The sequence below is a fragment of the Sinocyclocheilus anshuiensis genome, unplaced genomic scaffold (assembly GCF_001515605.1).
Source record: "Sinocyclocheilus anshuiensis isolate Anshui unplaced genomic scaffold, SAMN03320099.WGS_v1.1 scaffold1453, whole genome shotgun sequence".
NCBI classification, from domain to species: domain Eukaryota; kingdom Metazoa; phylum Chordata; class Actinopteri; order Cypriniformes; family Cyprinidae; genus Sinocyclocheilus; species Sinocyclocheilus anshuiensis.
The window spans coordinates 948097-961318 of NW_015549558.1; the positions used below are offsets into that span (position 1 = coordinate 948097).

At 35.5% G+C, this 13222-nt stretch overlaps 1 protein-coding gene and 1 long non-coding RNA gene across 2 annotated transcripts in view; one reads left to right on the plus strand and one right to left on the minus strand.

The window, feature by feature from the left end:
* The first annotated feature begins 301 nt into the window (after positions 1–301).
* Positions 302–6163, plus strand: LOC107657051 (uncharacterized). The gene is made up of 4 exons (XR_001630629.1): positions 302–311; positions 395–399; positions 3450–3452; positions 5600–6163. It is a non-coding gene; the product is annotated as an uncharacterized LOC107657051 (long non-coding RNA).
* Positions 6164–6694: 531 nt separating this feature from the next.
* LOC107656994 (solute carrier family 17 member 9-like) overlaps positions 6695–13222 on the minus strand; it is an 8892-nt gene continuing 2364 nt past the window's right edge. The window contains exons 5-11 of the mRNA XM_016444965.1: positions 11088–11191; positions 10676–10763; positions 10358–10392; positions 8678–8793; positions 8464–8519; positions 7686–7715; positions 6695–7545 (exon numbers count right to left, since the gene is read on the minus strand). Of these exons, the coding sequence (XP_016300451.1) occupies positions 7367–7545; positions 7686–7715; positions 8464–8519; positions 8678–8793; positions 10358–10392; positions 10676–10763; positions 11088–11191 (608 nt within the window). The 3' untranslated portion in view covers positions 6695–7366. The remainder of the gene's footprint in view (positions 7546–7685; positions 7716–8463; positions 8520–8677; positions 8794–10357; positions 10393–10675; positions 10764–11087; positions 11192–13222) is intronic.

The following is a 13222-nucleotide window of genomic DNA, read 5'->3' on the forward strand; positions in this document are numbered from 1 at the left end:
CTGTCCTCAACAAATAACTTTAAAGGCACAGTTCAACTGAAAATGAAATTATGTCTTAATTTACTCACCCTTATTTTGTTCCAAAGCTGAATGACTTATTTTCTCCTGGGGAAGACAAAAGATAATGTTTTGACGATTTTGTTGGTAGCTCTTTTTCATGAGGACTAGAGTGTTAAAGCTTCAAAAAAGAAAGCAGCATAACGGTATCATAAAAGTTGGCCTGTATGACTTATGTCAACTGTATAACATACTGTATGTCAAGTTTTCAGAAATCATATGATAGCCTTTATGTGAGAATCAAGCTGAAATATGTGTGAATTTAAGTCAAATTTAATTCATTAAAAAAACTTGACGTGGCCTAGCTCTCCTTGATATTTTCATAACTGTAAATGAGAAAAGGTGCTACGTCAAATTTGTAAACAAATAATTTGTTTTGGGTTGAATCTTTTCAGTGAATCATTTGAATCACAAAATCGGTGTAAATGCTTTGTTCATAATAATCCACACATAATCCACAATTCCAGTTCATCAATTAATGTCTGGTGAAGCGAAAAGCTGCATGTTTGTAATAAACAAATTCATCATGAAGGCATTTTTAACTTAAAACTGTTGCTTCCAGCTAAAAGAGTCCTTTATCCATAATATTACTTTCTCCAGTGGAAAAGTCATCTCTTCCGAATCAGGAGAGAAATGCACAGATCAAGTGCCGTTTACAAGTGAAAACAGTTCTAAACAGATATGTTGGTGGATTTTGATGTGAGAGGACAACAGAGGATGGAGGAACTGGAGGAAGGGTTATTATGGATTATGGTATTTTGTTTGGAAGCAACGGTTTACAATTAAAGTGCCTTAAAGATAGATAATTATGAATTTCTTTATTACAAACATGCAGCTTTACACAGGACATTAGCTGATTGACTGGAGTCATGTGGATTACTTGTGGATTATTGTGATGTTTTTATCAGCTGTCTGAACTCTCATTCTGACGGCACCCATTCACTGCAGAGGATCCATTGGTAAGCAAGTGAAATAATGCTGCTAAATCTATCCAAATCTGTTCAGATGTAGAAGCAAACTCATCTACATTTTGAATGGCCTGAGGGTGAGTAAATTTTCAGCAAATTTTCATTTTTGGGTGAACAATTCCTTCAGTATCTCACTGGAGGATAAATTATCAGTGAACGCTGATTTTAATTTTGTTCTCTTTCTGATCCAAAGCTATTGTATGACTTATATATAGCTGAATGGACCACTTTTATACTACTTTTATGGTTTTTGCACCCTATTTTAAGGGGCATTCATAGTTCTTTAGCTAGTGTTGGTACCAATACCCCATGTTATTTTATGTAAATTACACTGAAATCACACTGAGTTTAGTAGCGGTCTACACAATAATAAATATATTACCTGTCAAACAAAAAAAGAAGCAACTTGGGCATCACATCAAATTTATGTTCACTCTTGTTTTCGCCTTCTGGCTTCAGAAGCTTTCTGCTTCTTCAGCTGTACATGTACTAATTCTCCTGTTGTCTGTATGTAAAGCAGGATAATATTGTCTGATTGAGTTTCATTGTCTAATTTTTGCTCTTTGCATTGCCAAACGGTACTAGCGCATCTACAGAGGTGGCATTCATGATTATCTGGTACAGGCTTCATTGAGACAATGAGAATGTTTTGAGTTCTTGCAACACCTCTTGTTATTTTATATGGGTGCTTGACCGACACTTCCTTAGCATGACATGAGCGCAGGTGTGGGGTCCTGTCCCGGAGGGCTCCATTAAAATAGTGTCCCTCTCTGTGCCGAGCTACAGGACAGTGTGTGTAACGCCGGCCATATGCTGACCAGGAGGCCAACACCTGACTGAGATAATTGACAGAAATCAACATATCTGGACACGCGCACGTTTGTGTGAGATGTGAGCGGGAGGAAATGATTGGTGATCAGCAACACTAGAGTCGCTCTGCAGGGAACGCAAAACAGTGGTAGTAATTTAGTTAGTGGAAGGAGAGTTTATAGCCACAGGGCTCAGCCTTTAACAGAAGAGAGAGAGAGATGGGAGCTTGGAGCTTTCTTGTGGTCATAGAATATCTTTGTTGTTGTTTATTTATTGACTATATTTCCAAGTCTTTTGTGTGTGTGTGTGTGTTCAGCAGTCTCTAAAAATATGAATTTGTTCACTAAATACTCTATTAAATTATTAAAGTAGTCTCTATTGTTGTTCTGGGACTGGAATTGTGTTCCCAAAAAATTTTAAGTGCAATAAAATGTATTCTTATGAATTTGATATCTATAATATAAATCATTTTTATTATGGAGACTAAACAGTGCATGTGTTAGACTAATTAACATGCAGATCAGGTCTGAGTTTGGGGGGGACATTCGTTGAGACTACGACACAGTGACATTGTCATTAGCTTGAAGTTAATTAGTAATTAAGAGCGCTATTTCACTCAGGCGCATCTCCCGCTCCTCTGACAGGCTCTTTACTCCTCCATTGTGACGAAAACCAATAATGCACGCAGGGGGCTGTTCCTCTGTCACTTCCCGCGTGAGTTAATTAAGGGCTTTGCCACGATCCTTAAGATACGTAAAAACTGTGATATTATGGCATGTCACAACCAGCTGTGTTACATTCAATAATATCCCGAAAACATACAGTGCCCTACCTCAGTTCTGATGTTGTTCAAATTCACTAAACCAAAAGATTAGTAATGGGACATATCAAGATTTTATTTTAGAATCATTTATGTTTTTAAGATTATAGACATTTAAAAGTCATTAAAATCTATTGTCAATGTTAAAACATCATCAGAATCTCTCACCATGCCATATTCACGCGGCATGTAAACTTTTGTTGAATGGACCGTTATGGCATGTGGATTGAAAGCTGATGGATGTGTTAATAAACACGTGTACACATGTAAAATAAAACCCACATACAGTCATTGTCTCTCCAGTTCAACTGTAAATGCATGGGACCTTCCTATATATGTACCATTGGAGGATTCTTTCATTTTTTCTTTTTTTTTCCTTCTGAACCTTATGATCATTTCCAGCACACTATCATTTCCAACACATCTCAAATGATGCATTGTGTTTAAAAGCATTCTGTGGAGGAAATGACACAATTAAAATAACATTGGTAGAAAAAATGTCCAAATCCTATATGTTTTGTGATATATGGGATGTCATAATTCAGCGATAAAAAATTAAAATGATGAAATACTAAGTAATTACACTATTACAAATCATTTTATATAAAAAGTTGTATTTTGAGATTTTTTGATAAATAGTTGTCATAATTATGTCATAATTATGACCTTTTATGTATTTTTAAAACATTTTTGTCATATTTTTTACTTTTTATGTCAAAACTAAAACTTTTGATCTCATAATTTTGTCATAATTTTGGATTTTTATGTCATCATTTCAATTTGTAATCTCTAAGTATGTCATACCTTCAACTTTTTATGTCATCATAATTATGACTATTTCATACTTTCGAATTTTATTTATATCATAATCATGAATTTTTTATCTCGTAATTATGATTTACCCAGATTTTATTTTTCTTATGTGGCTGAAATAGGCTTCCATATATTTACCTTGATTTTTCTCTATTTTTCTAATATTTATTTTTGTCACACATCGTATCTCAAAATGCTCAACATTTTCTTTCTTTTTTGTTTTACAACCTTTGTCCCAATTTGGGACAAGGGTATAAAATAAAATTGCATCTGTAAAATGGCTGGAGAATACAACACTGTAATCTGCGTAATCGCACACAAACAAACATTCATCCACACATAAGCAGAGATCTGGATATTGTCACTCAAACAGTCTGGACATTAACCATATCAGACTCTGAAAGCCTGGGGACGTTATTCTCTATAGTACTCACAGAGTACATAAATACATGCATCAAAATGAGGAAATTCCAAATGAATACAAGCACCTCTCATCTTCAGGTGTGACACAGTGTCGCCCACTTTGCCCCAGGCCCCTGATCTCACCCCCCTTCCCACCACCACGGTAAGCGGCATCGCCATCTGTCTCTATGGTAGCCTGAGAGAGTCCCGTGAGAGGGGTGACGGATGCCTGGCACACGCACATATTGCCAACTCACCAGCATGGCACGCAGCGACCTGCCATATGGTGCCACCCCATATATCTGCGACAGAAGCAGAGGAAGACCTGCACGTCCATCTATGCTGATATTGCTCTGGAATTACGACAACAGTGTGAACGACTAGTTGCCGCAATATGGCTCTACAAGATTCATTAGCGCGCTGGCCTTTCCAACACAGGCTACTTGCAGGCATATATTTCGGCTGCTCAGAATAATGAGCTCCGTGAAAGTGTCTGTTAATATATGTAGATGATCAGAACTGAAGTATACTAAAAAGGCTGTGTGGAAGTTGATGGTTGGGCGAAGTTGGTGAAGTTTCCAGATTGGAAACTGAGGTGTAATGATGCTACAGTCGGGAGGTGCTAGCCATGACACTCCAGTTAAACACGCACATATGCCCACCCACGCACTTTCAATTACACGCATAAAGGCCTCTTTTCAGCATTGAAATGTTTGTGCCAGACTCAGTCAGAGGACTGTAAACCTGAGGTAGGCCCACTTCACCACACTATTTTATGGGCTCTGCTGCCCCCTGGTGGTGTGGCTCTCAATACAACGCTAATATGTTATGGATCACTGATGGTGGAAATTAAAACACAGAACATATACCTTGAAAATATTATTTTATGTTTCAGCAAAATGCACTTACAAATACAGAATACCTAATTTACATTGTTTTACATTTCTTTTTACCTGACAGTTGTCTCTAAAATAAGAATGCAATAAGGATTGATTCAGTTTTCAGTGAAACACATATTTTGACTTATGTCTTAATTATGACTTTTGACTATTTATGACTATCTAATAATTTTGACTGTCATAATTATGACTTTTACCTTATAATTTCTACTTTTTAATGTCATAATTTTGATTTACTAAAGCATTATATTTTCTTAAGTGGCTGAAATGAGTGTCCATTATTGACCTTTTTTTACCTTTTCTTTGTTTTTGTCATTCATCATATCTCAGATTTCATCTCAAGTTCTTAACTGACACAGTTGTCTTCCTGGTAAATTCTTACATTATATTTTTTTAGTTAGTCATTGTGGAAATTATGGCACAACTTAAGTCATAAGCTATCTAAAAAATATTATAAATACATTTAAATATATATTATAAAAACATATCAGACAATATTGAAATGCTTTGATGATGACTCACACTTTGTTTAGACTACCCTAGTTTGAAAAACAAAAAAATTACTATGGATTTTCATATTTTAAAACATTTGTTCCAGTTTGGGACAAAGGTGAAACAATAAAATTAAAATTAAAAAAAATCTGGGAAAAAAAAAAAACATAATAAAATGGCAGGATTATGTAACACTGCAAACAATTGTGCGTAAAACCTCATTTTCTAGACTCTCCTGGTGTTGTGGTTCACAATACATCTTCAATGTCTTGGATCGCTCTGTTGGAGGTATAAATTAATACACAAAACATATTAATCTTGATAAAATATACTTTTAGATTTCAGCAAAATATGCTTACAAGTAAAGAATACTGCATTTACATTGTTTACATTTCTTTTTCATGTGACATTTGTCTCGAAAATAAAACACAATATGGACTGATTCAGTTTTCTGTGAAACGCAGCTTTCACCCTCAACTCAGGATGGTATGACACTGCATTAATTCACAGATCATCTGTTGTATTTCCTAGTTTTGAGTGAAGTAAGTTTAATAAGGAATGACGCAAGCGTAATAAATATGCTAAATTTCGTCATCGCTACTCTAATGCAAGTTATTATCAGCTGAGATGAAGGAACAAACCCCACAATTATAATCCAGTTATGCAGAACACTTTAAAGATCAAATTAAACTGCATTAAATGGAATGGAACATTATTTATGTGAGATGGCATTTCTATAAAACTTCATCAGTCAAAACAGGAACAAGAGAGAACAGAATGCAGAAAAAACATACAATATGTATAAAGCAAAGATTATAAACATTTTCAATCTAACCTCTAAATCAGATATAAATCAATAAATATAAACGTTTTCTGAAATATTGTCTACTGTATATATTACACACAGTGATATCTAATCTATGTATAAAATACCATTTTAATAACAAATAACCTTTGTGAACATATTTCTTATGATTTTATGTTCTGGAAAGAAATACAATTTCCTTGAGTCTCATGCAGAGAATGGTGATATATAACAATTCAAGTCTTTTTTCCTGTTTCTTTGCAAATCTGCCATGATCATCCCTAGCAATAGGCCTGCAAGAACAGCAAAAATGTGTTGCATGTTTTAATGCACATTGAAATAAGAACCATTAAAGCGCCTTCCGAGTCCTTGCTTTTCCTTCAGTTCTTTAACGTAACTAAACAGTAACATTTTATTTGTGGCCAAACATATGCTTTAGTTTTTGAATCGAATTGAAATATTTTTGGTCAAATAATTCCCAGTTAGATATAACGTTCAGGATCTTGTCTCTACATAATAAAGCTTATCACCATAATACATTCATCATTTCATCGTGCAACATCTTGGTCCAAGCAAATGACCCATCGAGAGAAGGTCTCTAATGACTGAATCAATCAAAGACAAAAAGCAAACTAGCAGTTTGAAACAAAAACATCCTTTAAAGATCAGAAACTCTTCTCAACGGCAGACAGCTGAGACAAAGAAAATGCTTTGAAGGATCAGCCAATGACAAGATGACCTAGCACATGTTTCATTAAATGACAGTAATACTCTTAATTCTGCAGTAACAAACTGTAATCTCTATCACACTCTTGAGTGTGAAAAACAGCCGAGATGTCTGAGACGAGGTATTTTAAAATGTCATACAATGCCAAAACAAATGGTATTAACAATAATTTAATAAACTGTCAGTACTCAGACACTCAAGCTCTAGCTTTTGGTCTTCATCTGATTAATTAATGGTTTGAACTGCTTTGGTCACAGTAATGATGACATTAAAGAAACTGCTACCATAAACCAACACAAGTGCAACAGGATAAAATAAAAATGAATGAATGCAAGGACCTTAACAAAATATTCAGTAACACACTTCATACTGTGGCTCCTAGTGATCTATAACAGATCCATATCGGTTAAGTATCTCCTACAGCTTCTCCTAGATTCTCTTCAGCCAAAGAAAAGCCGAACAGAAAATAAAAGAACCATAATGAAGAAGCCAGTGAGTGTTTGGGACGTCCTTCTTCAGAAAGGTTTCTGTCAGAGCCTGTCCTTTCTGCTGCTCTGCTCCCGTCCTGTGCTCTCAGATGTGGATGTTGTGGTAACGGCCCTTCGCTAGATCGATGTCCACTCTGCGAGCTTCTGCGAAGCTTAAAAATGTTCCTAAACCCAGCAGGTTCAGTACCGTGATGAGGCCAAAAACGGATGCCCAGGAACCAGTGGCCTCGATCAGATACCCCGAGAAATACACCATGATGACCCCTAACAAACACACATACAACAACATTAACACATACAGCACACTAACAATCCACTTAAAAACTGACATTGAGTCCTTGATATAAAGTGATTAATATAAATTTTACATTTATAAAATATCAATGTTTTTATACTGTTCTTGCCTGTAAATGCTCCACAGGTATTCATCACTCCTGAAAGAAAGAAAAAAACAAAACATTTTACAGATTTAGAAAAGACAAATGAAATAATGAGACTGACTGGTAATATTCCCTGTACTGTTTAAATAGCAGACATATTGCTTATTGTAAAATTACAATAAATACGTGCACACCAAGAATGATAACTCTAACAATAACTATAACTACAAAGTTTTTAAAAAAATGTTCACACTGCAACTATAACGATAATGACAAAGAGGAACATTGACTAAAACTATTAAAAAACAATTAAAATTGTACTTGAAATAAAATCAACATTAATGGAAAATAAATAATGAAGAAACCTAAACAAACAAACAAAAAAAATAGAAATGTTGACTTGGCAACTAACTGAAATAAAGTAAGTTTAAGTACTGAAACAAACAAACAAACAAAAAAAAAACTAATAAAAAGTCAAAAACGCATGAAAAAAAAAAAGACTAAATCTAATGTAAAAACTTAACTAAAATTAAAATGAAAACAGAAAATATAGAAACTAGCTCAAAATATGAATAAAAGCTATTTTAATGATACGAAAATAACCCTGGCTACAATCACTTTCAGAGCTTTTTTTTTTTTTCGGCTGATGAACAATAAAACCATTGACAGCCAATCAAAACCCTTTCTACTTATGCATACACTTAGAATAAACAATGTTCTTGTCCATTGGTACGAAAGCTAATGTAGTTAGCCTTAAGTGTGCAATCATAGTGTGGATTAAAGTAGAGAGAATGCTATATACCAAACAGAGCCCCTGCACAGGATGGAGCGAGATCCTGAACATTCACTGAAACCCCACTAGAGAGACACAATTACATTTTCACATTTACTTTCATGCATTTGGCAGACACTTTTACAAACAATTTATTGGAGCTTGAATTAACAGAAATCAAGCTATGACCATGCTCTACTATTTCATTTTTTTCAATGCACGAGTAAGCAGTGAGTGACATTACCTGTGGCTGAATGTGGTGAGGCCCATAGTTGCGGACACAAAAGCCACAGCTGTGGGGAAGGTAGTGGTCCCACACAGAAACAGAGTAAACACACTGGAGACGCCCATAGAGAAGAACTGAAAAACACAATAATACATATTGTATACACAGTTTTTGAAATACATTTTTATTTTTATTCAGCAAGGATGCATTAAATAGATCAAAAGTGACAGTAAAGACATTTATTGTTACAAAAGATTTCCATTTCAAATAAATGCTGCCAATTTGGAATTTCTATTCATTAAAGGGGTCATATGATGCTTTTTTAAAGATCATTATTTTGTGTATTTGGTGTAACAGAATATGTTGACGCTTTAATGTTCAAAAAACACATTATTTTTCAAATACTGTACATTATTGTAGGTCCTATATGCCCCGCCTCTCTCAAACGCTTAGTTTTCTACAAAGTCCCTCCTTCCGACAAGTGCAGTCTGCTCTGACTGGCCAGCTGACCCAGTGCACTGTGATTGGCCGAACTCCGCAAGCACTCGTCGGAAATGTAACGCCCCTTACCATAATCGTGAGCTTCATCTTTCAAAATAAATGTAAAGACAGTAAATAATGTCATTAGTTTTACCATCAGTTGAAGCCCGAAAGTGGAACAGAGTCGCGTGACAGACACAGTGATGAAGCTGGTATTGGTTAAGACAGCTGACTCCACTGTGATGTGACCCTGACACATTCACACACACAGACAGACTCACACACACACAGACAGACTCACACACACACAGACAGACAGACTCTCACACACACACACACACACACACGAGGTGCAAAACTCCGCATTTGAACAGTCAATAGCAAATACTTAAACTAATAACAAAACAGTAGCGGATTCAGAAGCGCCAGATTGTCATAGCAAAGTCAGAATTACCTCCTCTCCTAGGTTCATGAAACGGTCGTCCATAAAATGCATTGCTGTTCTGTTGTAAGTAATCTTAAAGATTCCTAAATGCATCTACTTTCGGAAGGCCAAATAAAGTGCTTTTGCTTTCGCCTAGAAACACACAGCGTCTCCCTGACATGGCTGCTTCAACACTAACTGCGGTTACTGAAACCACGCCTTCTTTCTTTGCATGCACATTTGGGCGGCATTATGCAAATATTTCCACATAGTGAGGTAGATATGTGGGGGCGTGTTAGAACGAGCCGTTTTAGGGGGGCGTGGCAGAGTCTTAACTTTGATAAAGAATATCTCTTTGGATTTGAGACTTTAGTCTTTGCAACTTCAGGGATCTTATCTATGCACAATCAGCTTGTAACACTCCAAAGAGAAAGGAAAACTTGAAATCGCATCATATGACCCCTTTAAAGAATCCTGAAAATATATCATGGTTTCTACAAACTTTTTAAGCAGCACAACTGTTTCCAACATTGATAATAATAAGAAATGTTTCTTGAGCAGCAAACCAGTATATTAGAATGATTTCTGAAGGATCATGTGACACTGAAGACTGGAGTAATGATGCTGAAAATTCAGCTTTGCATTACAGGAATAAATTACATTTTAAAATATATTAAAATAGTAAACGGCTATTTTAATTGCAATATTTCACAGTACTACTGTTTTTTTACTGTATTTTTCATCAAATTAATGTAGCCTTGGTGAGCATAAGAGAGTGTATATTTCAAACATACCTGCATGAGTTTTCTCACTGATGCAGTATCAAAACCTTTAAAAGACAAAGAAAGGAGCGAGAGGATTAGTGTGCCAGCTGAGGAACATTTAACAGTTTTATAAGTCAGTTACAATCATGTAGACTTGACATTTACAACAGACTCGTAACATTGGTGGGAAAGAGCAAAGTCACGACAGAACAATGATTACAGAGTGCAGACGTTGACGCTAAGGATCATTGCCTTTCTACTGTCTACCAAAAAAGACATGAGCATGAGGAACAAACAAACTTATATCTTTGAACAAGAAACGGTGAGTGTATTTGTGTAGTTTCGTACCCTGACTGATTAGATGGTCTGAAAGGCAGCCACTAAACAGGGAAGAAGGGATGGCCAAAAACCATGGGATCACGTTAAACACCCAACCCTGAGGAAACACACATGCAGACATACAATCAAACACACACACACACACACACAGACAGACAGATGCACACAGGAACAGGCAATGAACAATAGGCAAGTCCAATGCATGTGGATATACACTTGTGCGAATAGGAATCAAACACACATTCTGATGCACTGTGATGTGGAGCCCCCTGCTGGAGTTCAACCACAGCAGCATCATGCTAACATGACCAGCTCTCTCTCTTTCTCAGAAATTAATTACTCACATAGAAGGAGTGAAATCTCAGTATACACACTGATATAAGACACAGATTGTTTTCTTACACGCCATAGTTCAGTTTACCTTGGCATCAGGGAAGGTGTCCTTGAAAAATGTTGGCAGCCATGACAGCAATGTGAAGAAGGTGCTAGCGGTGCACAAGTGTGTAATAATGACGGCGCTGAAAAACAGACAGGAGTGTTTAGGATGCATTTGAAATGAATGTCACCAACAAAGCCTGACAGACAAAAGACACTGCAGGTGCATTTGCTCATTGATAAATATATTGTAGTTTAGACAAATATGTTTATAATGATGTACATAAAGACTCCAGTGATATTAGTAGGCTAATAAAAGTGGGTTTATTTTACATCTCTTATGGAGATATGGGCCATCTCATATGGGTGCCGCCATGTTGCGATCACCTGATCAAATACTACAATTTGGGGAAAATGGGAAAATGCTTGTTGCTTGTTGAATAAATCAATCATGGCTAATAGCACATTTCTACAATGGCATCAGTAATTGAAAATGCTTGCATTAGTTGCGTGATACTGGATCCACACCAGTGTCAATGTACAGGATTTTATATTATATACTTATTATAAAATTAATTATTTTGAATAAAAAAAAAATGAATGTGGGTAATTTAAGAATGCAAGAAAACTTGTGAATGCAAAGTCACATATGACTTCACCATGTTGATTACACTTGTGTTTACTGTGAGAATGCTCTATAAGTAACTGCTGTTACTAATGTTATTATTCTAGTAACAGACTGTTGCCGGGATGATATATTTTTGTAGGACAAAACCTGGAAACATGTTCCATCATCCTCAAGTCTATGGGTTTTTGGTTAAATGCCTGAAATAAGGTCTGTGGTAATTTTCATGTTTCATTCTACAATATAGAATACATCAGTAATACCCGCTTTTGACTTTTTGTTTTTTAAACTTTTACTCATCTTGAAACAAGTGGCTAAATGGGATTACAGAGGTTGTCTGGGACATTAAACGTCATCAAACCGAACGGTAAAACTCATCTACTCACTAGTCCATAGTCTTGTTGCATTTATATTTGCTCTCTTGCTAACTATTGTAACTCAAACTTTGAAGGAAAGGGTTGTTTTTTTATTTATTTCCCCATGAAGACTGAAAGAGTTATCAGAAGCTTAGTGATGGTAGCGTTGAAGTCATGTGACCTTAGCGTAGTTTGTTTATAGCCGACATTCAGCTTTTTACTTCTGGTGATTGTATTTAGGCTTCAAAATTCATACAAGTTGTGTTAATTTGTAAAGACTATCATGATGAACAAAATGTATAAAAACCAAAAATATCTGCAATATCCGAAAGCAAATGGAAAAATCCTATTGGATTTTGTCAAGGGAATCAGAGTGATTCTCTACTCTACAATAATAACATTAATAACAACAGTTACTGCTAGAGCACACCCTCAAGCATAATCAACATGGTAAAGTGCAGCAGCATTTTTAAATAATTTTATAATTATCATCCACTTTTCATTATACATTAATGTACATGTTAAACTAAAATATTACAAAAAAAAATATCCACGTCATGTGTGCAGTCAGAAACCCTCAGCCATGTTTAGCTGACAGGACGGAGTACTGTGTTACTGTTTCTGGGTGCTCTATATATAGACAGACATGGAACGGATGTGAATCAGGCCTTTATGGGAGCTTAGTAAAGACCCTTTGTTCAGCAAATCAGTCTTTAAACAAACACCTGTTAAGGAAGGAATAACAGCACAGCTACAGTCTCTGTTCTGCATGGAGTGTATAAATGCAGACCTACTGCTTCTCACGTACTTGTTAATTAACAAACACTGATATACAGTGGGTACGGAAAGTATTCAGACCCCCTTCAATTTTTCACTCTTTGTTATATTGATATATACATACATACATTTACCCACATTTTAGCCAAACTACCACAAATGGTTTACACCGTTAAACCATAAATTATGACATTAGCTTATTACACAGCTCTCTAGAATACTTGATTTTGATTGGGCAATCATGGCAAGAAATATTTTGCATATTTTAGAATGGCTACGATGTGGAATTTTTACAAAGGACAATACCATCAAAAGTTAGGGGTCAGTAAGATTTTTTTAAAGAAATTAATTATTTTATTTAGTAAGGATACATTCAACTGATCAAAAGTGACAGTAAAGACATTTATAATGTTTTTTTTTTTT